The 24656-nt window shown below is 43.2% G+C and overlaps 1 protein-coding gene across 2 annotated transcripts; it reads right to left on the bottom strand.

The window, feature by feature from the left end:
- Positions 1-7721: 7721 nt before the first annotated feature.
- Positions 7722-22173, bottom strand: map3k7 (mitogen-activated protein kinase kinase kinase 7). 2 transcript variants are annotated; one of them, XM_028397126.1, is made up of 18 exons: positions 21945-22173; positions 21300-21419; positions 21109-21219; positions 20973-21038; positions 20847-20892; positions 19126-19264; positions 18236-18360; positions 17287-17415; positions 16715-16845; positions 15800-15881; positions 15475-15605; positions 15185-15332; positions 14399-14479; positions 12067-12134; positions 10396-10489; positions 9713-9774; positions 9503-9618; positions 7722-9394 (listed from the first exon to the last, which is right to left on the bottom strand). In XM_028397126.1, exons 2-18 carry the CDS (start codon positions 21390-21392, stop codon positions 9214-9216), a joined length of 1803 nt encoding a protein of 600 aa, XP_028252927.1. In that variant the 5' UTR covers positions 21393-21419; positions 21945-22173; the 3' UTR covers positions 7722-9213. The 2 variants fall into 2 exon arrangements, with proteins under 2 accessions (XP_028252927.1, XP_028252928.1); XM_028397127.1 differs by lacking the exon at positions 14399-14479 and having other exon boundaries at positions 9214-9394.
- Positions 22174-24656: the final 2483 nt, after the last annotated feature.

Here is a 24656-nt window from a genome sequence, read left to right as displayed (position 1 = left end):
TAACATCAATCATCTATTTAATTAAATTAATTAAGCACATTTGTTACAATCATTGGGATAAAAGAACAACTGTCAGCAGTGAAGCATGCAGGCTGACTGAAATCTGTTAAATGTAATAAAAACCTAACCTGAACATGTGCAGCCTGCGTAATCAGATTCAGGATGTGCACAGACGACACTGTGTGTGTGTGTGTGAGCTAGAGAGTGCTGGCGAGTGGGTTTGGAGTGGGACAGTGCGACAGCCTGTTATTACAGCCCATGTGACTGACAGCGTGTGGGCGAGAAGGTAATTGCTGAAGTATGCCTGCGGTGATGAGGGCCTTCAGGGGAGCGGATGTTGAGCAGACTGAGGCACGCAGAGTGCACAGAGAGGCAGAGGCAGCCCAGAACTGATGACTCATCTCTCTCTCACACACCCCATTCACTCCTGTTTGTTTACTCCACTCATCCACCGCCTGAGCTAGAGCGCTGACAGGCAGGGGACTGTCACCTAGTGATTGGGCCGTCTTAAAGGATTTCACCTGTTCAGACTTCAGGACAAGCTGCTTAGTTAGATCCAGGTTCCCACTTCCCATGTAAACAGCCTCTGGAGCTAGCAGACTGTAAGCCTGTGTTTACTGGACTAAGAAGGAGCGTCAGGCACAGGTCTAAATTTACTAACTGCACTGCCATGGATTAGACTGCTCCACTACGCATCATATTTTTATTACATGCATAATAATGATGACTTTTATGTGCAGAAATAGAGGCATCGGATGCATCATGATACGGCCTCACATTCATCTTCTACTGCACGCCTTTGAGGCCATCAGTGTGATGGTGTAACCGAACGCACATGTTACACACTCGGGTCAAATGTGCAGACAATAACATTTGACATTTGACTGCTGGTTTGTGTTTTTCCCAGACCTTTGCTCATGGAAAACATGTGCGGGTTGATGCAGGCTTTGCGCTTACAGGGCAGGACGAATGCTTGTCGTCAAGTTTGTGCACCGCAGCCTTCTTCCCACAGCAGGTTTCACCTGCTGCTAAACCTTTTAACATCTACAGTAATGTCATTAGCACAGACCTCAGTGTAAAATAGCTTCAAAAGCTTACACATAATGCTAACAAACCAAACGCTGGTGCTGTACAGGCTGCTCTCATCACCTTCAAATGAATCATTTCTTATTCCGGGTCGATCACAAACTTTCACTTTAATGATTTTTGAGGCATCTTTTCAAGCATATTAAGGGTGTGTATTGATTTAGCAGATCTGCAAAGTGTATGCTAGGAATCCAAATTTTTAAAAAAGGATCAAAAAAACACTTGCTCTCAGTATTTTTTTATTTAATTTTTTAAAAAATTGCAGCTTCATTTCAGCTCACGCTTCAGTTGTTGTTTTTTTCCTGCAACACTTTAATTAGTGCACGCCGTCCGACCTACTCTTTCACCACAATCTCAATCTCAGCACTTGCAGTTCCCATGCAGCTGACATCGTAACCTTTTTATTTTGTACTTCTATCATCACTTGTCAGTTACGACTGACACATCAGCTTTCGGAAACTTCTCGATTCAACTCATTTCTGCTTCAACCAAGGCTTCACTCACCGTTGGCGCTTCAATTTCTGCCACTTTTAGTCTAAAATTCTCTTGAATCAGTTGATATAATGTTGATAAAGTCATTTTACTTCACACACACACACCATGCTTCTGCTCACTTTAACACATTTTGATTCTCAGGTTGATGCAGACTTACAAGAGGGGAGCGTATTGTATGTGCCTTGCTGAGCCATAACTTGTCTTCCAAGTAGGTTGAATGGAGGGGCGCATGATCTCGCTCACACATACTATTGATATGCTCGAGAAATTTTTTTTCAATTTTTGCAGAAAAGGAGCAGCTGCTCACACTCTCCCGACCCTCACCTCGTTTTAGCGCCCCTCTAAATAGGCCCACACAGTAAAATTATGAATGGGGAATGACGGAGTTAAGTGCTGTTCCAATTGGCAAATTAATTCATGAACCCAATTAGCATACTTTGCTGTTACAGTTGCTAAACTGCAGCCAGTAATTACATAATGCATGAAGAGGAGTAAACAAAGAATTTGGTGTGAGAACGTGCGGCTGTTTCCTCAGACTGTGAGCGGAGCTCGCCGAGTCCTTAAATAATCGCCTGCAGCCACTTTGACGACCGACCGGGGACTCATGCAGATTAATGGAATCCTAAGTGGCACAAGATGCAATTTATAGATCTAACATGCAAGATATTATGACCCAAATTCTGTCCATTATTAAAAACTGCAACATCTCTCTCTCTCTCTCTCTCTCTCTTGCCACAGCTAGCCTATTTATGTCATCCAGTTTCCATGGCTACCATGCCATAGATAAAATCTAAAGCACACACAGTTTTTCCAAGTGCAACATCAACTTTCCTTAGCAGCGAGTGCAGTGGGGGGATGACATTACTGCCTTACATTTATTAATGCACGAGAACAAAGGGGGAGTCAGGATGGTGCATTACATCATCATTGGTATCAATACTCACACATCAAAAGCATCCAATCATGAGGAGCGCATCAGAGTAACCACAGAAACCGGGCTGAAAAGGCGCGAAAATAAAGCAAACCTCATCTTCTTTATTGACTTCTTTGATCACTATTGATCATTGAGCATCTTTTGTATGTGATAGCGTGATGATGTGACATGTGTCAAAACATTATTTAGACCTGTCTGAGAAATTGGCTTCTGTACAGAAAATTCAGTCCATCATCATCATCATCAGAGGTTTAAATTTCCAGGCTTGCAAAGTGTGTATCTGGCGCCAACGCTGAGCAATAAGATGGTTTTCACTGTGCCGAGGATATTTATATTTAATCTCAAGGCTGAACTGTGAGTGAAAACTAAACTGACGTTTATCACAGATCATAATTTGTGATGTTACGTACTTTTGTTTTTAAATGTTGCACTGACAGCTCATTTAAAGAATAAAGACTCAAGTAGTTTCCGAAGTGTGACAAACATGGGGTTTATAGAGAATAATGCCACTACACCTAAGGTCTGTAGACAGTAGCCTTCCTTCCTTGGTCGCGCACACAAAAGCCGACCATCGACCTGGATTTCCTACCAGTCTGCAGAGGCCCAAACATTGCACGTCCTCCTGAGAACAAAAGAGCCCTGGGCTGGCAACAACATCACGCTTGTCTTCCTTCTTTCCACCAGTTCAGCAAGGGCGAGCGCACACATCAACACACAATACCTGGCAGGAGAAGGAAGATGACATCATTTCTCCACAATGAAATGACTCACTGTTCCCCTTTTAGCTGTCAACTTCAAACACAGACAGTAAAAAAAAAAAAGGGAACAGAAGCCTTTGTCAGCACAATGCTCAGAGAATTATAAGCTGAAATGTAAACCTGCAGCCCATGCTCATTCACAGTGATGCGTCACATCCAGGGTGCCTTCAGTTAAGTGATTCTATGACTATATTAAATAAATCAGCATTCAAATAAGCCACTGCTAACACGATCAATAAAGTAGGTCAGCCGAGCCTTGTGGCATGACATAATCAGGATTCACTTTGATTTCGGCCGTTGGTACGCTAAACATGTATGGTTCTTTTGTCTGTGTGGAGGAACAGCTCCGTGGCTCCGTAACAAAGATGTTTATCACCACCTGCTGGCCAACAGGAAGCACTGCGACATGAACACTGGAAACTAAACCAGGTCTGAGAGTGCAGTGTGTTAGTATGATAAATGACTGTGTCTGGAGATGCTATTTGCAGATTAACACAACGTTCACATGTTGTATTTATACATACTTTTTTCTAGGGTAACAGGTGTGAATCTGTTAATGAGGTTGAGTCACTTTTTAGCTACAGATGACAAGTTCTAAGAATTGATTGTAACCTGTGGTCAATTTGTAGCATCTCTTCTAGAACGTAGAATGCTATTGTTTCTGTAATATGTACCTCTGAGATACCTTCATCATGATGTGCCATGCTACACTTAAATTGTAATTGTGGGAGAAAACTAAGGAACATTAATCAATAAAACTAATAAATCCATATATGGATAAGACATCGCCCGCACAGTTAATCCACAGCTCCACCGCTGGGAATTGTTTTTAGCCAAGCAGCAACCGGCCAGGGCTGACAAATAAAGCCTTTGCTGGTCAGTCCGTATCAACATCCAGCTTAATATGGTCAACTTCATAGCAGAGATAAACATGTTTTACAGCCTCTCCCCGGCGGCAAGGCACCGGGGGTGGATGAGATTCGCCCTGGGTACCTTAAAGCTGGATCCATACTCCGCGAGACAAAGACATTTTTCCCCCCTGCAGACGTTACGCCCACAAAATGACGTCATTTTTTGTCTCTGACCGCCCGCTGATCCGCACTCCTGTGCACAGGGTCCGGGCCGAACTTTGTCTTTCAAGGCTGTGCGGCAACCATGCTGTGATTGGTCGGAATTTATTGTGGGCGTGATGAAAGTGGAGAAGCGCAAGAGCCTCTCCAGGTATATAGGTAGGTGTATAAACAGCACTGATTCAACAGATTTAGATAAGACCATACCGGTTTGCATGATGAGCAATAAAAGAAAGAAAGAAAGAAAGAAAGAAAGGCAAGTCAGGGTGATTTGTCACCAATAACTCCAGACAGCCATTCACACATACCAGATGTTATTACCATTCTATATACTCCTACATACCCGGGCATAATAGGCTCGTTAACAATGTCTGTATATCTTTGCTATTGTTACTTTTAATGTCGCATCTTCACAGCTCATCACCGGACAGTTTGAAGTATCGCAGGCACATTGGAACACAGTAGATGTGCAAATGTGGTCATAAAGGCACAAACACTGAATCTTTGCTATTGTTACTTTTAATGTCGCATTTTCACAACTCATCGCCGGACATCTCACGCTGTTGCAGGCACCCTCTCTGTGTAATGCCCTCTTGCCATGGCACAAGTCCTTGTGGTGTGTTAAAAAACTCAGTAAAGTCTTTCCTTATAGTTTAGTGGGCGGGCCGTATGAGGAGTTCTGCACACACGCGTCTCGCGGAGTATGGTACCTCAGTGCGGAAAAGACATTTTTTTTGTATCTCTTACCACCCGTGGAGCGCGTTCTCCGCTCTTTGTCTCGCGGAGTATGGATCCAGCTTACGTCTCTGGATGTTGTGGGGCTGTCTTGGTTGACACGCCTCTGCAACATCGCGTGGCAATCGGGGGCAGTGCCGCTGGACTGGCAGACCGGGGTGGTGGTCCCTCTTTTTAAAAAGGGGGACCGGAGGGTGTGCTCCAACTACAGGGGGATCACACTCCTCAGCCTCCCTGGGAAAGTCTACGCCAGGGTACTGGAGAGGAGAATTAGGCCTATAGTCGAACCTCGGATTAAGGAGGAGCAATGTGGTTTTCGTCCTGGCCGTGGAACACTGGACCAGCTCTATACCCTCCGCAGGGTGCTGGAGGGTTCATGGGAGTTCGCCCAACCAGTCCACATGTGTTTTGTGGACTTGGAGAAGGCGTTCGACCGTGTCCCTCGCGGCATCTTGTGGGAGGTGCTCTGGGAGTATGGGGTCCGTGGCCCTCTGCTGAGGGCCGTTAGGTCCCTGTATGGCCGGAGCAGGAGTTTGGTTCGTATTGCCGGCAGTAAGTCAAACCTGTTCCCAGTGCATGTTGGACTCCGGCAGGGCTGCCCTTTGTCACCGGTTCTGTTCATAATTTTTATGGACAGAATTTCTAGGCGCAGCGAGGGACCGGAGGGGATCTGGTTCGGGAACCATAGGATTTCATCTCTGCTTTTTGCAGATGATGTTGTCCTGTTGGCTTCATCGAGCCGGGACCTCCAGTGTGCACTGGGACGGTTTGCAGCCGAGTGTGAAGCGGCTGGGATGAGAATCAGCACCTCCAAGTCTGAGGCCATGGTTCTCGACCGGAAAAAGGTAGTCTGTCCTCTCTGGGTCGGAGGAGAGCTCCTGCCCCAAGTGGAGGAGTTTGTGTATTTCGGGGTCTCGTTCACGAGTGAGGGGAAAATGGAGCGGGAGATTGACAGACGGATCGGTGCAGCTTCCGCAGTAATGCGGTCGCTGTACCGGTCTGTTGTGGTGAAGAAGGAGCTGAGCCGGAAGGCGAAGCTCTCGATTTACCGGTCAATCTACGTTCCTACCCTCACCTATGGTCATGAGCTTTGGGTAGTGACCGAAAGAATGAGATCGCGAATACAGGCGGCCGAAATGAGTTTCCTTCGAAGGGTGGCTGGGCGCTCCCTTAGAGATAGGGTGAGAAGCTCAGTCACCCGAGAGGAGCTCGGAGTAGAGCCGCTGCTCCTCCACATCGAGAGGAGCCAGCTGAGGTGGCTCGGGCATCTGGTTCGGATGCCTCCTGGACGCCTCCCTGGGGAGGTGTTCCGGGCATGTCCCACTGGGAGGAGGCCCCGGGGAAGACCCAGGACACGGTGGAGAGACTATGTCTCTCGGCTGGCCTGGGAACGCCTCGGGATTCCCCCAGAGGAGCTGGAGGAAGTGTCTGGTGAGAGGGAAGTTTGGGTGTCCCTGCTTAGACTGCTGCCCCCGCGACCCGGCCCCGGATAAGCGGTAGAAGATGGATGGATGGATGGATGGATATATATATATATATATATATATATATATATATATATATATATATATATATATACTATAATTGTTTAAAACCAAAACAACCAAAACCATTGACTTTGGATCTCATCAGCAAAGTCTCGCGAGATTTGCTGATTTTCTGACGTTCAAAAACGTTAGCTAAGTCAGTTTTGAGTGGCTAAATAGCTGCTAGTCTAATAAATAATCTAATTTAAACAAAATAAAATAAAAATTCAGTAATCAATCACATCATTTTTTTTATTTTTACACGATATTTTTGAGACTAATGAAAAACTACAAAAGGCCACTGAATAAATTAGCATAATATGTGTAGCTGATTGCAGCTAATTAGCTGTGAGGTGTGTTTACAGTTTTAAAGACGTTGTAGGAGCACTTGGGTCTTACCTGTGTGCAGCTTATTTTTGTCAGCGGTTTGGCATTTCTCCCTCAAAGTGAAAACCACTGGACTTAAGTCTCCTTGAGCCAAAAAAGTCCAGTGGCTGGGTTTTGTTTTTAGCCTTTAGCCTTTAGCCGAACGCAGATAGCCAGGCTGCTCCTTCTCTCCCTGTGCCTGCTGCGCCCATTCATCCTGTCCCATGATTCAAAGTCATAATAATGAGCTCCAGGTGTTTGCACACAACTGCTAAAAACAAACACCCGAAATAAGGCGCTGCGGAGGAAGTCCTGTTCACCACATGAACATGTAGCTCACCCAGCAAATGATCGTCATGCTAACGCTTCTTCTTCAGTGAGGGCAGACTACACGCTACTCTGACTCATAAGACCACCCAGCGGTAAAAAGTGGTATTACACCTGCTAGCTGTGATAGCCTACTTATTCATTTGCTGTAAGTTATGGCAGATCTTTTTTGAATGTTTTAAACTTTATCGACTAGATTTATTAGAAATTATACATTTTCTGTTAACAATTTGTAAACAAAGAGTATGATTACATAGTTCATTACCGGGTGAGCCATGTTTTGTTTAAAGGGGCAGCGTTTCAAATGAGCTTTGGTTATAAATGCTGTTACTCTTACTGCATTGTGTGCTCGTCAGTATTTATTATCTCTCATACTTTTAAGCCTAATTAATTCCATTTTGTTGAAAAAGGAATCGAATACGCATCTTTTCACCATTCAGTTTATTTCATAATGCCTTGCTTCCTGTCGTTTACAATACCACAGATTTAGAGACATTTCTGAACAGCGGTGTGTTTGGACCGTTTACAGCACTACAGCCAGCGTCCAGAAAATCAGACTTTAGTTTTTTTTGTTTTTTTTAAATTGTTCATATAGTCTTCAGATTCAGACAGTAACATTCTCACACACCTCTTCTGGATGAAATCTAGTTCTGGGGCTGCAGCGTTTGCGTAAAAACAGCTTGCATTTGTTGTGTTGTTAATCAAATTCATAAGTGGGAGGCTTTAAAAGTAAGACTGAAAAGTCTTGCACTTTTAAAAACAGCTGTTTAAAATGAAAAATATATTTGTGCAAAAAATACTTAAGAGATACAGGACACCAAAAAAAAAAGTACATGTCATAGTCTTGAATGTAAAAGCTGGTAGGAAACATTTACATTAATCTTCTTTGTCCTCTCCAGAAACTATTTCATTCATGTTCAGTACATTTAAAAATATTATTTTGAGCTTTTTTATCCCTTCTAAATGTCACATAAAACAAGCACTTAAAATGCAGGCAACTTCTAAGGCATCATGTGAACTAAAAACAAACTAGATACTGTTATAAGGAGGTGGAGGCTCCTCTATTTTGTCCGCAAGGGCATTTCAGACCAAATAAAATATGTCCTAATGCAAAAATGACACAAAAGCTATCATACAAAGTCAACTACTGAATAGAAAAGACAAAAACATTGACACGCAAGAACAATACTGAAGTCGAATGAAAAGGGAATCCACAGATCCTTGCGTTTGCTCTGAGTTCTTCCTCCTGCTGTGACGTCTGTGGAAGGGCTCGTGCTCACCGTTAGAAAAGGAGAAAGTTAGAGATAAATATGTAAATGAGGGGGAGGTGTGTGTTTTGCATAACAGGGATTTCACACACACACACACACGTACATCCTCATTGCTGCAAACTCTGCATACACACTTTTTAGCTGAGAAGCCTTCTCCTTGGTTTTCACATTCTGAGGAGGATGGCGTGGCCGTCGGCCACTGAGGAGTGCAAACACACACTGACCAGAGGCCCTGAGAGCAAACAACCCACACTCGTCTCATGTCTCGTCTGTTGTCACGCCCCGGAGAATGTCGACCCATCCCAGTCCATCCTTAAGTGCAGCGGCAGGGTCATTAGGATGGGGGGGGGGGGAGCTGTGATTGTTTGGTCTGTCACAGAAGACACTGTGAAGATGTGCAAATGTATGTACAGAGAGGTTCTTCCTGCCGGGTCTACCATGCAACATGCAGGACACAGTAGAATGCAGATCTCTTTACTTGAAGCCGGAGTGGGAGCAGTGTGTGTGTGTGTGTGTGTGTGTGTGTGTGTGCAGAGCAGGAGAGTGACTAGTGTTATAATACAGGACTGAGGAGGAGGGAGGGAGTGGGGTGGGATGGGATGAGGAGAAAGGGGGCTGGTAGCAGTTTGTTCATCTCTTGTCTCATCATGACGTGCCCTGTCTCTTCTGTTGCTGCACTCGGATCAGCTCCAGCTGTTTTTTGCACTTCTGGTAGTATGTGGACAGACTCTTGTTCTCCTCCAGCAGCTTTTTGTGCTCCTGCACCAGACGGGACGTGTTCTGCTGGTCCTTCTCGTCTTGGTCCAGTTCAGCGATGAGCTCCTTCCTGTACAAGACAAAAAGAGAGAGAGAGAGAGAGAGAGAGAGAAGCTACTAACATGCACTGTTTTCAAGTCTTTTGATCATAGTTTATGATGATAGCGCCTAAACTTACTTCCTCTGGATCAGCAGGGCGATCTCCGTTTGCACTTTCAGGTATTCTTGGGCCATTTTGCAGTGTTGCTCAAACACAGCCATGGACTCTTTGGAGTTGGGACATGGAGCGAGGGGCTGCAAACAAACACAGAGACTCCTCTCTGAAGTCACTCTGCTCACTGTATAATAAGAATATAAGTGTCGCCTGTGTCACTGTGTGTGTGTGTACCTGCAGCTGGTGATCCAGGGTGAGATAAGCCATAGGAATGGAGTTGTCTGAGCCATTGGTGTCTGAGAAGAGAAAGAGATCTGTTGTTGTTTTTTCCCCCTGTGATTGCACAGGAACAGCATAGATAACCTTCCTGACTGCCTCCTCAGCACCATGAATCACTGACCGGCACCACACGCCACGTCTTTAACGCAGCTTGACAGATTTACGTCCCCTTGGCCACAGTGACAGTGATGCTGTTACAGGCTCTGTGTTTAAAGGGTGACTGAGGCGAGCAGCCCAGCTCCATCAATCAATCAGCTGAGGTGTAAAATTCCACCTTCACTTCAGTCTTTAACATCTCAGACATGGATCTTAGTGGTTACAGTGACAAGAACAAGCTCATTTATGCAGGTGTGGCAGTGAACAAACGTCCATCAGGACCACTTCAATCAAAGAAGAAATGTTTAACTGTTGTAGTTATATTTGGTAGGATGGTCTGTTCTAGGACTGCCATGCCCAATAGTCAAAGAAATTCAACTTTAAAATGTGTTTTTTTATGTCTTTTTAACTGGGCCAGAGTCAGAAAGTGCCCAAAAAAGATGCAATGAAGAAAAAAGTAGCACCTGTACGATGTCAATGTTTCATCCCACCTGCTGTTCTACATTCTTTACAACAACAGTGAGTGTGTTAGTCCTAGGTACCTGTTGGGTCATCAGGGGGAAAGTTTCTGTTCGTCTTATCAAGAGGCATCATCCTCACACTAGGACTGGAGGACCGGCTGCTGTTCCTGCTCCCCTGCAAGAGACCAAGAAAACAGGGTCACATCTCAGAAACCACATCACTGGATATAAAATTGTTAAGATCATGGAACATCATGGAAATGGGTATAAAACATAGCTTTGTGAAGAAAAACTGAACTTTATTGTTGTATATTTACCCAAAATTATTCATTGGCATAACATATTTAATAAATTACACCACGATGACAAGTGAGGGTTGTTTTTTTTTTTTTAGACATTTTTAACAATTGTCCGACTGCAGAAGTGATGAAGCCACTTGGGGGGAGTGGTGAAACATCTATGCTGAGTCCAGCTGCCTTGATTGTAGACTGCTAAATATAACATGATCTGACTTTCACAGTTGATTCTCTGACACTTTATAGACCATCAACTACTTAATAACATCATTCTATGATAATATGTTGGAGTAAAATACGTCAGGATAAGTTGGTATGCGGTGGTATAAACTCACACTCCATCAACAGTGAGGGTTGTCATTGTGTTTTACGCTGTGTGTCTCTGATGTTGATCCAACAGTAAACCCATGAGTGTTTTTGTCTTTGTGCTGAACTCTACATGAACCTTTGACTGCACGCACCTGTGGGCTTCTTACTAAACAAATGAAGGCAAGTGTTTGGAAGAAGCTCCAAGCAAAGAAGTTCATTTGAAGGGTGTTTGAGGAGGGGTGTTGCTGCACAAACGGTCTTCATCTTTCTGAGGATCCCTTAAGAAACACACTTTACATGCTATGACACTTTCTCCCCATGGATTTCTCTCACTTGATGTCTGAAATGCTTTTGAAAGATGGCATCAGTAAAACATCCAGACTACAGAGGAGGACTGATGAGAGCTTTGTACAAAAGCATGTGCTGCAGAAATAAACCCCACTGACAGGGTTCTGATGAAGTTTAAAATTATTTCATTTTTTTTTCTACTTACATTTTTATCCATATATATTTATTATATTTAACATATTACTGGCATGCTGAGGTTGAGGACAACCATTGACAGTAAAAACTATGGACGTCACCCGTTTGTTTCTGAAGAGCTGTTTTGAGGCTCGGTGGGAGGCTCCGGGACGTGCTGACCGCCGCCATGTTGGCAGCGTCACGTCCGCCAAAACTCCAAATATGGACAAAGAGGGGGAGCACGAGCGGAGTTTAGGGGGGCGGGCGATCGTGGAAGTAGGAAACTCACGCTGTGATACTGCAACCGTCTGTCGCTCAAGCGGCAACGCCCATAATTATGCGTAATTTCAAATCCGAATATAATTAAAACGAGTGAGTTGTAAAAGAATTCACTCCCTGTACAATTGACACTAGAAGGGAAACTATCATTTGAGACCAGAATGTTTTTTTTGTACCAGGCTGTAAACATGGAAAATGACTCACTGCTGGAGCCAGCCCCCAGTGGTTGCAGCGTGAACAACAAGTTTTGACACTTCCGCATGGGCTTCAAGTCTGAGCCCTGAAAGTTGCCGCTTGGGGACAACACAATCCATTAAATATCTCCAACACCCAAACATGACCGATACAGTATTACAACTGAGACCTGAACCATCATTCCAGTTTCTCACGTGTTAGTGTGTCTTACCTGACTGGACTCCGTGCCAATGCCTGGTAGATCCTGCACAGACCGACGTCTCTGAGACTCACATGTGGCTGTGAACAAGGACGAAGGGGACAAGGACAGACAGGAGAACAGAATGAGACCTACAGAAGTTTGGGTGGTGTTGGGGGGGTGGGGGGGGGGGGGGGATATTTGTGTGATTGATTGTGATTTCAGGGCGATTGATGCCCACAGAGCCGATTTACCAAAGCTGATTTACCACATTATGTCCCCGGCCTACACAAGCGAACACCTATCCACATTAGCTGCTGGGCCTGCTTATGTGAGAGTGCACTGTAACTGGCTGGTTTGGGAAAGCTGAGGACAGACAAGGCCAATGTAAAGTGGCAGGTAGTGCTCTGCACAGTCATCACTCATTCATCTGCTGCCCAAACACACCTCAGGGGCTCAACTGTGAAGTGCCACAGTCAAAACACATTACCAGCTCTACATAAGAGGACTGGACTCCTTACAGTCCTGTCATGACAGCCCTACATCACTTACTTCCTATTCAGCTTGTACAGCTGTGACAGCAGAAGAGTCACCTGAAGTTTTAGGGATTTTCATTAGTCTTTATTAGAACGAACTTCTGACTGCACTGTATCTCTCCCTGTCTCTAAATTCAATAAAAACACACAACACATCACTGCTGTTGGGTGAAAACCTGTCATGCACAAAATACCAGAATTTATAAACCCATTTTTTTTTTTTGCATAATGACCGTGGATATTTGAATTTAAAAAGAGATTATTTTCATAACAACGTTCACATAACAGCATTATGCAAAGTGTCTGCACGAGTGTGCATTTGCAGACTTTTTACATGACCTGTGGCAGAGAAAGCTTCACACTACAACAAACATTTTAAACTATAACACAGAATCCGGTCTAGACTACAAGCTCTGCCTCTATAGCACAGTGAAGCAAAAACACAAAGATGACACACACACACAAAAGAACACAAAGCTTTGGAAGCTTAACTTTCAGTATCTGCTGTTGTGAAACTGAAGACAACAAATGTAGCCTGATACGCGACAGAGTACTTACTTATTGATGAGCTCGTAGGACATGTGAACTCTAAATATGTAAACCTACTTGTAATTCTTTGACAGTGCAACAACATATTTTGGCTGAACACAGCTGAGACAGTGTAGTTCATATACCCTGACTGGCCAATAGCTAAACTCATTAGCAGGAAGAGCGTGCACAAAATAGAACTGCAGATCTATTTCTAAAAGGATAATTAAATGATTTATTATGATTTCCATCTAGTGCAGTCCAACACAACACCCTCCTGCTATCATAGTTACTTTAGGAGCTCATACTTATATCAGTTTTCATTGACATCGTCAGAAACGTAATATCACCAGTGCGCTACAACCTATCACAAGCTCAACAATGTTTAAATCCATTCAATACATCAGTCCAGAGATTTATATGCAAACGTGTGCACATGCAATGATATGTGCCTTACCTTTAATAGCATGCATCAGCTGACTCCCTTAGTCACTGGATTAATTTAGCCACTTATTCAAAGTGTCTCACACGGCTTCAAAATAAAAGCCTTTTTTTTTTTGACATCCAGAGCTGTCCCCATTCTTTTCATCCGTGTCTCTGCTTGTAATAATAGCTCTGACCCTCAATGTGAAGGAAATTAATCAAAATGACTTTTTCAAAGTTAATGGATGTAAAGAGAGCAGGGGAAGGAAGAGCAAGAGCAAAGCAAGAGGAAGAGGAAGAGGAAGGGGGGGGGGGGGGATCAACCATGCTCTCTCAGTGTCCTCTATGCATGAAAGGCAAGGGCGAGCTCAAATGCAGAGAACCAGTGAGCTGATTTACTCCAGCTGCACCATGATCTACTACAGGCATGCCGGGGAAATTGACAGGGAAGACAGGCCCATGAGTTAGGACAGTTATCTCATCTGTGTCACCTGATCTGGTGAAGCACAGTTTATCAGCCATTTGCTTTTAGTAGATTATCCAAAAAGGTGAAAACAGATGAAAAAGTTCTGATAATTAACTCATGTTCTGCTCCTGCCAACTAAAAACCAAAGAAAACAGAGAGTCACATGGCAACTCTGATGTGTGTCACTCCAGGTCCAGAACTATTACTTCATTTTTTTGTGTTTTTGTGTGCTGCCCCTCTGACACACAACCAAATTTACTAGGATTTTACAGGAATGCACACTCTGTCTGCCTTCTATGAGGGGGCGGGGTGGGATATGGAGTGACACACAAGAGAGTTGCATCAGAGGAGAGCAACCCACAGGCTCAGCCAAGCCACCCGGTCACCAGGAAGCCCAGTGGTCCAGTGATACCTGTGATGACGATCTTGGGGACATCCAGAATGGTTCCGAATGACGCGGTTTTACGGTGGCCTCGCTTATACTGGGGGCGTGCTGCGAAAACACACATACACACACATACAGCTGCGTACACAACGAGCATGCAGACTGAGACGGACTGGAGGGCGGCAGGGAGGTAATGTATGCCCAACACACATGCAATGCATACAAGGGTATGTGCAAGGGAAGCATGCACCCATTCACTTCCGGGAGCTGTGGAGACAAACTGGCAGCAGCCACTGTGCTACATTTCTCAGCACAAACAACAGCGGGCATTAAGCTATAATGCAGTTTGGACAAAAAGTTTAACAAGGGATTCTGAGGACAGAGGGTGTTAATGCTAGAAGTATACAAACTACATTGAAAAAAGCTACTTCAAAGTCTAAACAAAAAAAAAAAACCTGACAGAAAAAGCCTGACAGACGCTCAATAGGAAATCAAAACTGTATGTAGGGAGCTCCTGAGGTTTAATTTCACCCTGACAACACTAGTCCATCCGCTGCTTTCTGTCTGAGCCTTTGAAGGAGGGGAGGATAGTTCTGACAGGCCTCAGCGTTCAGGGGCATGGGGATCTATTTATATGCGAATGAAATCTTCAACTTAAACTGATGAAATCATACAAGGGTGCCATGAGAGCAGCTTCTTCTTAAGGATTTGCCTTAACAGTAAGAAAAATCGTTTCATGCCAATATGCACCGATAAGTGACTCTTCTGATTTCCGTTTGTTTTTGCTTTGTGCTGTGTAATATCTGGTATTACCTGCAGGGGCAAACGGCACCTTGGGCTCCAGCTCTGACAGGTCAGCACTCATTCTTTTGCTGTCAGATGATGTCGGGCACTGTGTTCGTGCTGGCAGGCTCTCAACGCTGCCTCCTCTGGACAGAGGCAGAGTCCTCAATGGGTCTCCCTGAGAGAAAAAACTTCACTGTAACACTACTATTATCAATCGTTTGGCTGACACAACCAAATAAATGAATAAAACATACATCTAATTTAGAGAAGAGTTTACACGTACACATGCACTTTGTAGGAAAATCCTTCTGAGTTACCTTTGGCTTAAAATGAGGTGCAAACTGAGGCGTAATCTTGATAGTGTCATTGCTTCCTTGAGAATCACTGTGCTCCATGTTTGCGTCACTTTTGTTAGTTGTGCTGGTGCCAGTGTAATCCACGTATGAACCTGTCATTTACCAAAACACAGAATAGGAGAAACATTTCGTACACGCTCAGCGCTCTTCAACTTTTCATCCCAGACTTGTGTTCTATGTCACATAGTGTCAGTGTTTACATGTTTTACTGCAGACAGTGGAAATAACTGACACACTCTTGGAGGGTAGAGATGTTATGAATGGTGTTTGAAGATGACTCCTGTACCTGTGCTGGTTGCAGAGTTGCTCTGCCCCTCATCTGAATACTGGTATGGATATTGCAGGGGTTCATCATATCCTGGGAAATACTGCAAACAGAAAGTGAAATGGGGGAAATACAGGTAAGTTTGGAGTTAAGACCCCAGATTTATCATGTATAAATATGAAGTGACATTGCATTCCTCTTAGCTGCTATATTATGTCCAAGCTACATTATCTTAGCTCCTATTCCACAGTGTGAACCATGGATTGTCATGGTTCTACGCTAACACTGGAAACCGTGTCACTGAATGGATACATTCCAAACCGCCGTTTCATGTTTACACCCAATACGCAACTTTTCTGAAACCATGTCGCTACAGCTCCACCTATCCCTTAACCCACATGCACTCACGCCGATGGCAACAAACTACTGAACTTGGTAACTTATTACGTTTTTAGATCCATGTTATTCTATTATTCTACATCGCATGAGTTTCGTGTGCATGCAGCATGTCTTCTTTTCTGTTTTTGGCTTGTTTCTATGGTAACGTTACAGCATCACTCACAGGCCTGGCATATGTACTACAGTGTTTTCAGTGGTTTTATGTGGATACGTTTTGGACACACATTTATTGTATTTTGAAACAAAAATGACTGTGGTTCCTTATAAGGACATAGTGAGTGAGTCATTTTCATATGAAGTCACTGAAGAGGATTGAAATTTAACTGGTTCATTCTTTGGCTCTGCTTTCTTATTACATAACCTGATCTATTTGAATTTAAAGGGGTGTTTGCCTCCTTCAAACTTACAGCCAAAGGCCTCTGCTCAGTAATATGGAGTATCAACCGAGATACCCAAAGGGTCAGATTTATTGATTTGCTCGCTCTAGTTTAATCAAAGCCTTATAAAATTGGTAAGCAGTGTAAGAGGACAGATTACCTTCATTAGATGAGTCATGATCTTCACTATCTCCTCCATGGAAGGCCGCTGAGAGGGATCTTTAGACCAGCAGCGTGTCATCAGACTCTCAATGGGCTTGGGCAAATTCTTGATTAAAGGAGGTCTTGTGCCTGAATGAAAGAAAGAATTGAAGTAATTGCTTATGCACAGTCAAAGGAACAAATAACATTTGGGATCAGATAAGACAGGAAAACGAAATATTGCAAATGTATGTCACACACTTTGCCTCCTGTACCTTGAGTCGGTGGTAATGACTCAGGAAGGCAGAATCTGTGGTGAAAAATATTCCGTTTGTCCCCAGGTATCATTAGTGTCCCATTAGTATTCTCCTCCATCTATCTCTGACTTGGAATAAACTGCAGGGAGTGCTGCACAGGTCAACATGTCTTTTAGGTTCTCTCCTCTGCCAGGCTCTTTACTTTGACAGTCTCCCAGCAGCCACATCTGAGGACTCACAGTGGCTGACAGCTGGACATGGTCTTTGCACCTCCTCACCCCCCCTCCCCAAAACAGACACTCGCAGACACACAAACACACAGTCCTTGACTCACCATTGTGCACAGCCCACATAATGCGAAAAGCTGGTCCTCCGATTTCATCAAAAGGCTTCCTGCGAGTGATCACCTCCCAGAGAATGATCCCCCAGCTGAACACATCACACTTCTCGCTGTAATTGCTGCCTGCAAGTACAGAGAGACCCACAGCAACACTTAGGTTCTGTTCAAACAGGGGGAAAAACGGCTCCATTTGACATCCCTGACTGACTGATAAAGGGAATTCTCGCTGGCACTATTTGAGATGAGAGTCAGGGATGTGCCTGGGAAAACACAGCAGCTTTTATCTCATCTTCGGCTTCAGCAGGGAGGAGGAGGAGGAGGAGGAGGATGTAAATAAGGGAGCAATTTTTTTAACCAAGGAGCAGCCTCACTGTTTCTTCATTACTGCGTCTGTTATTGCAGACTTTACATGCGCATCATCACACACCTATTTTAAAGTTGCTGCTCTGAGGAATTCTGATAACATTTCACACTGATGCAAATTAGTTGTGAGGGAGTTCACCGGGAGGGCAAAAGTAAGTTGTTTAATTGCAGTGGAGTCTTGTATGTTGCCTCCATAAACAAGATAATGACTTAGCATTAATTCAACTTTCTTCCTGACCCCATCACCAAGAACACATCTCATCATGTAGAGATACGTTTAAGCTCCTACTACACCGCTGTCTCCCGAGGGAAATAAAACTACAAGCATCACATCACTTCATACATCTTCCCATTATGTTTGGGCCCCCACCATCAATGAAGCAGAAAGGTACGATGCTGATGATGAATTCAGAACTAATGTGTCCATGCTGGGAGTACCAAGAAGTAATAAGCAAAGTTGGGAAAACATGTAAATGGGTTGAGGTTATTCTGAACAGAAACTATAACAAACAAGAGTTTTTTAGGTTAAAAACCAGCAGATATTAATTATTCAAATATCCAGAATGCCTTGCATACTTGCCTTCAAATACTTCTGGAGCCATCCAGGCTGCACTACCTTTGTTGTTAGTCATGTGTGTCTGAATGTCACATGCTGTTCCAAAGTCACATATCTTCAGCACGGTGCCTCCTGCTACTAGAAGCAGACTGAAACAGAGAAGACACAAGAAATAACACCCATTAGAACTGAACCACTGAACAAAGTAAAAAAAAAAAAATTATCTGAAGCAACTGAAGCACGATATGGAAAAAAAAAAATCCCTATACAATAACTGTGAGCTGTCAATTTGTCACAGTGCATGACCTTTTTATTCCTAGAAACCCCACAACAGCTCTCTAGGAAACAAGACCAGCTGGTGACTCCCAGAGAATTCTGCCACTAACGTTCCTTCCAGAAGACTACAGTGAACAACATGTGAGGTCAAAACATTCTTGAATAATAGTGCATCAGTGTCAGCCTGACAAAAATCACAGGTTTGTGTCTGATCCGCAGGCTCCCAGCAGGTAATGTGCAGGATCAAGTTAAAAGCTACATTCCTATAGCAAGAGGAGCTCCCGTCTGTTTACACTTTTGGTAACACCTGTGGAAAAAGATGGTGTAAAAAATAAAAAAAATAAAAAACAGAATTATGGATTTATACTTTCTTTTATGCTTCATACTCTCTTCTAGCAGTAATCATACTGCTTCCATAAAGGCGCATGACGATGTTTTGAAATCACCAAATTGACATACAGCTATTGAAGCTGTGATTTCTGTGATGCTGTGCTAACAAATCCATATACTTCTACAAACATCCGATACCATCAGCAATAGAAAAGTACAATATTAAACAATACAGCCTATTTTTGAAGAAATAAGATACTCTGATACCGGTGGAAAAAGGAGACAGGGGAGTGTGAGGAGGAGCATACTTGGGTGGCTTGAGGTCTCTGTGAATGAGAGCCTTTGGTTTCATGCCATGGAGATAGGCCACGCCCTGGGAACACTGTAAACACCAGCTCATGGCATGGGAAGCAGTGTAATAGGGGAGGGGTTCAGCACCATGCAGCACTGTGGACAAGAGAACACAGTCACAAAACACAACACCACAGACAACAGACCTCCAGAGGAATCGGGCAGAAATCTAAAGCCCTGCAGTGATTCATGACACCGTGATAATAACACGCACACACACAGAGAGACCCTCACACACAGGGCTGACTGTTCTCTTGCTATGTTAACATTTTTTTAACAAGTTGATTCCTATAGGGGGGAAAACTCACAAAGAGTATTCACATTCAACCGAATTACATCAAAGTTATGGCGCCATAGTGTAGCTCTAAGGAGTAACTTTGATAGAGATTCAGTAACTTGGGAGCAGAGGTAATTGTGAAGTGTGAAGCACAGCAGAAGATCGCTTTGAAATTTATATTCTGTTACACTCAATAACTTTCCAATCTGAACCAAGTTTGCACCAGCAAACACACCATGACTTCAGAGATGTGATTCCTCTGACTGCATGTGTATATACTCACATGACTAATCTCTCATTTATCACAAATTGTGTCATATTTTTTGTAATTTAGGGTTCAGCAACAATCCTCAGGACAGCATTATACTGACATGGTATATGTCCTACTAAATTCATTTAGGGGGGGGTTTCCTGCAGTAATATTTTGTACTACCCCCGGCTCTCCACAGAGCTTTAAACATTTTTAAAAACAAAGGAAGTACACCACAATGGTAACGTTTGTGCTGCTAATTAAGAAGTGTTTCCTTGGTTTAGTTTAAGTAGGAATACTTCATTGAGAAGTGATGCTGATTTCTGAGATATTGTAGTACTTCTGCTGTACGTTAAGCTGGATCCATACTCTGCGAGAACAGAGAACTCCCTTCCCCCTGCCGACGTTACGCCCACAAAATGACGTCATTTTTTCTCTCGGACCGCCCGTTGTGCAGCGCTCTCTCGGACACATGGCCCGGGCAGAACTTTTTCTCTCAAGGCTGTGCGTCAACCATGCTGTGATTGGTCGGAATTTATTGTGGGCGTGATGAATGTGGAGAAGCGCAAGAGCTTCTTCAGGTGCAGAACACACAGACAGAAGGAGGAAGTACAACGACGATGGACAGTTTAGATGAGCAGCTGGCAAGTCATGTTGTACGCCCTCTTCCCTGAACATTATCAGCTCATTAGGCCAGGTAACCACGACTGTGCTCACAATTTGCAATACAATTGTATTGTCAACCTTTTGTGTGTGACGTGTGCTGCGTAGGAGGGCCGTATGCACACACTCCTCGCAGAGTATGGTACCTCCATGCCGAAACAAACAATTTTTTTTACTCTTACCACCCGTGGAGCGAGTTCTCTGTTCTCTGTTCTCGTGGAGTATGGAACAGCCTTTACACTTCACAATCTCCCGGGGTCAATTTGAATATTTAATGCAGGGCGGGCAAACAAGTTGGCACTGGATGTCACTGCCTGGACTACAAGATATTGTACAAGTGGCTGAACATGCAAACAGTGGGAGGATCAACTCAACAGGGCTGCTTCTCATGTCTGTGCAAGGCTGTGCTTATTTCACTAGCAAAGTGGAACAAGTGCTGTCATCTGTAACGTAACGGTACTGTTCACAACCAAACCATGTAGACTCACCATTGTACAGTGATCCACCTTCAGCATATTCCATCACAAGGCAGACCTGACGGGAGGACAGAATAAATAAGGACATTAAAGCTCAATCAAATATAATACACAAGCGTGACACTTCAGTTAACTTACTGGACTATTGCAAGAGCCGTACAGCTTCACAATGTTGGGGTGATTGACACGTGAGAGCTGTCTGAGCTGGAAACACAGAGGACACATTACCCACAACTCTTTTATAGATACTGTGCTGCAAAAAGTACAAAGATACCTCAACAATGAAGGCTTTCCTCTCTGATTCACTCTCAATGGTCTTGATGGCAACATCTTTGCCTTTCCATTTGGCTTTACAAACGACCCCAAACGCTCCTCTTCCCACCACCTGGAAAGTTACACAGTGGCCATATAACAACAACATTTATCACTAGGGACTAGAAGACAAAAACAATAAACACAACGTACCTCCTCAACTTCAATATCCTCATAATTAATTTCTTCAAAGGGATAGCCAGGTGGTGTTTCAAGCATGTCAGCGGATGGTAAAGCTAGAGACATTACTAGCCAACGTCAGCTAGTAAATCACTAGGAAAAAAAAACATTGAGGACAAAAATAATATAAATATTGATGTGTTATTTGTAGCTAAATTGAGACTAAAGATGCACAAACACACGTCAAGATGGTACAACTGTGTAACTAATATGTTATTACGTGGCTGATTAACATAATAAACACTATTCTTATGTAAATAAATGCAACATTGTGTCTTGAGCTGTCATACAAAGGTATAACATTAGCCTTCTGTCAGCTATGCTATCAACCAGGTGGCTAACCGCTTAGCTTAACTAGCACCAGCTAACTGTAGCTACGCTGGTTAAAAACTATCGCTGTCAGTCCCAACAGCTCAAAATTAGCTTTTTTTGCACATGTAAAGCTACATTACTGTCACCACAGTGTAAGTGCAGACCGGCGTTGAGTATGTGTTAGCATTTTCACAGCGCAATCGATAGTAAAATAAGCTACTTAAGGCCTACACTGTGTTAGCTGTTAGCTAACTGGCCTGTTTGCTAACGCTAGCTGCCGGGGACTTCTTAGCTTCAACAACAAACCCTTCGCAGTCGACTTGTCAGCAGCGCCGGAGGACATGGGGATAGTTTCTACTATTCATGTACGGAAAACAGAGGAATAACGTTCATTTTTAGAAACCGTCGCTCTCTGTCCACTGGGCAGCCACTCATAACTTTGTTTTCCTTCAACTCATCTAGCTGACTTGCTAGGAGTGTATTTTTATTCTTCGCAGGAGCAGCTCCATCAGGAAGTGTGTGCGCACTGCAATTGTGTCCCCTGAACGCCACTCGGCCTTCCCAAAAGGTAGGGCTGACTGTAAGAGGGAAATATGTATTTTAATTTAATTTAATTTAATTTAATTTCCTGGTAGTGAGATACTCTTAAAATAGATACTCTTAAAAATTTAGGTACTGGAATTTGGGATTATTTTTATTTAATTTATGTATTTAATTATGTATTTAATTTATGTAATTCTGATTTACAATTTGGCTGCACTCAGTTGCCATAGTGTAAATTTATTTTACTATTTTATTATAAATTATATTTGCTCAGATCCACCAACTTTACAGGGAAGCACAATGTCTGACACCCACATCTAAGTTAAAAAAAAATGATATTTCATCACATATTCTTCACCTTTTTTTATACCTCAAATGAAAATTTGCTCATAAGGAACAATGTGCACTAATAAGATTCTGTAAAATAAAACAAAAAAGTGTCAAATTAATCATGAAGGATATTTTATAACCAGACTCCAGCCCCCATGTGACCCAGAAATATATCTATTATTATTATTTTTAAATGATAAGTTAATCCATAATTATAGAATGTGACACTGAACGCTGCCTGTCTTCAGTGTCAGTCTAACATTTGACTGTTTGACTTTGCTCTGTCTCAGATATCTTTCGGTTTGAAGTATTTCTGCCACTTTTTCTCTGCAGACTTCATGAGAAGTTTATAAAAAAAAGTTCTTGCTGATCTTTGATGTAACAATTCAGCCTCGCAAGCAAGACGCTCCTTGATCAGACAAGCAGCGCTTACGTAACGTCAAAATTCCATTTGTGAGGTGGGATGTTATATAAACAGCACACTTGATGAATGCTAATTACATGCTCCACACACAGGGAGTAATAAAGCAAGTTCCCAATGGAGGCTTTCCAAACCACCAGGCAAGCACAACTCATACTAATGAGCATGAACTAATTTGTTGTGATATTGAACAGAGGGTTGTTAATAGCAGGAGCCATCCCTCTCCCCTGAAATAATTATTCTAATCGCTCATTTCAAAGGTGATTAAAATGCTCTCACCTGGCAGTTTGTTCTGGGTTTGTCTGCGCCGGCATATGGTTCGGGGCCCCGTGGTCATCAGGACGCATTGTGTGTTTGTTCATGCTCTCAGCTGCCTGAAAGCTTTTAGACCCGATTGGAACACGCTCTCCGTCTGGACAGGTGACTCTCACATGAGCCCCGGCGTGGCATCATGGATGGAAGTGATGAAGGTGAGTCATCTCACGCAGTACCACCGTGACATGTACCAGCTGGGATGGGATGGGAGACAAAAAGCCACAATAAAGCTGTCAGGGCTGTTCAATGCATCCAGGAGATCCTCTGCAAGGATTACATCCTAAACAACCAGTGGCTGCTATGCTGCCTGCAGTTAGATTATACACTGTTATATGTTAGCATAACACTTTTAAACATGCTTCAGTCTGGTGTCTGCGCTCCACAGATCAATGCTACTCCAAGTACATAATGACAGTTTTATGCATGGTTAAGCATTTGATCCCACTGTTATTGTGGAGCACTCTAACTTGTTTTAAAGGTCGGGTAGGAGATTTCACTCTGATGCACTTTTTGTTAAATTAGTGTAACTTCTCTTTACAATCCGATAGCAACCAATTAGTTCGGCAGTTTCGCATTAAAACGAAGAATATGAATCATCTGTGGAAGCTATAAAACACTAAAAACATCAGCCAATCCTCCGGGTGGACCCTGCGCGGAGGATTGGCTGGTTGTCACTCTCTTCCTGCTCTGCGCGCACCAGAGAGGTACGTGCATGATGGCCGAAGTCACAGACCGCAGCTCGTCTTCAGGTAATGTGATTGGGAGGCGTGGCTTCGGGGTGAGCTTTCCAAATCTGGCTGACTATTACTGAGTTTTCAAAATCTCCTACCCTACCTTTAAGTGTTTATATCATAGGCAGAGCATTACTGGGTAATTTAACCCATTACCTGCCACATAGGCTGCATTATATTTCAACAGTAAAAGTGAGCTTTTCCTGGCCTGAAAGAAAAAAACAAAACGTACATGTATTTTTCTGGCCGTTGACTTCCATCAGCTTTAATTTTAACCCATTATAAGAAAGAATTTGGTTGTCTCTGTTGTATATTATTTGATTATCCCTGTTATCACAGTGTTAAAATGCCCCTGTTTGTATTCCCAGAGTAAAAGTCTTGTTTTCTGTCTTTGTTTTTTCTGTTTTTGTTTTGTGTGTGTGTATGTGTGAGAGAGAGAGAGAGAGAGAGAGCATAGATCTAAAAAGCTGCTGCGGGTGTAATGTGACAATAGCATTTTAGGGTTAAAATTTCAACCTTCAGATTTAGAACATAAACAAAGAGGATTGTGCAAGAGACTTTTACTATATCCATCATTTCAGTACAAATACACAGTGTTTAAAGATACTTCCTTAGATATTTTAAGGTGAGAATTTATCTGAATAAGTTTGAAACTCCAACACCAGATAAGACAAAAGA

The sequence above is a fragment of the Parambassis ranga genome, chromosome 24 (assembly GCF_900634625.1).
Source record: "Parambassis ranga chromosome 24, fParRan2.1, whole genome shotgun sequence".
In the NCBI taxonomy this organism is placed as follows: Eukaryota; Metazoa; Chordata; class Actinopteri; family Ambassidae; genus Parambassis; species Parambassis ranga.
The sequence above is the reverse complement of the archived record's forward strand: the minus strand, read 5'-3'. Positions and strand labels throughout refer to the sequence as shown.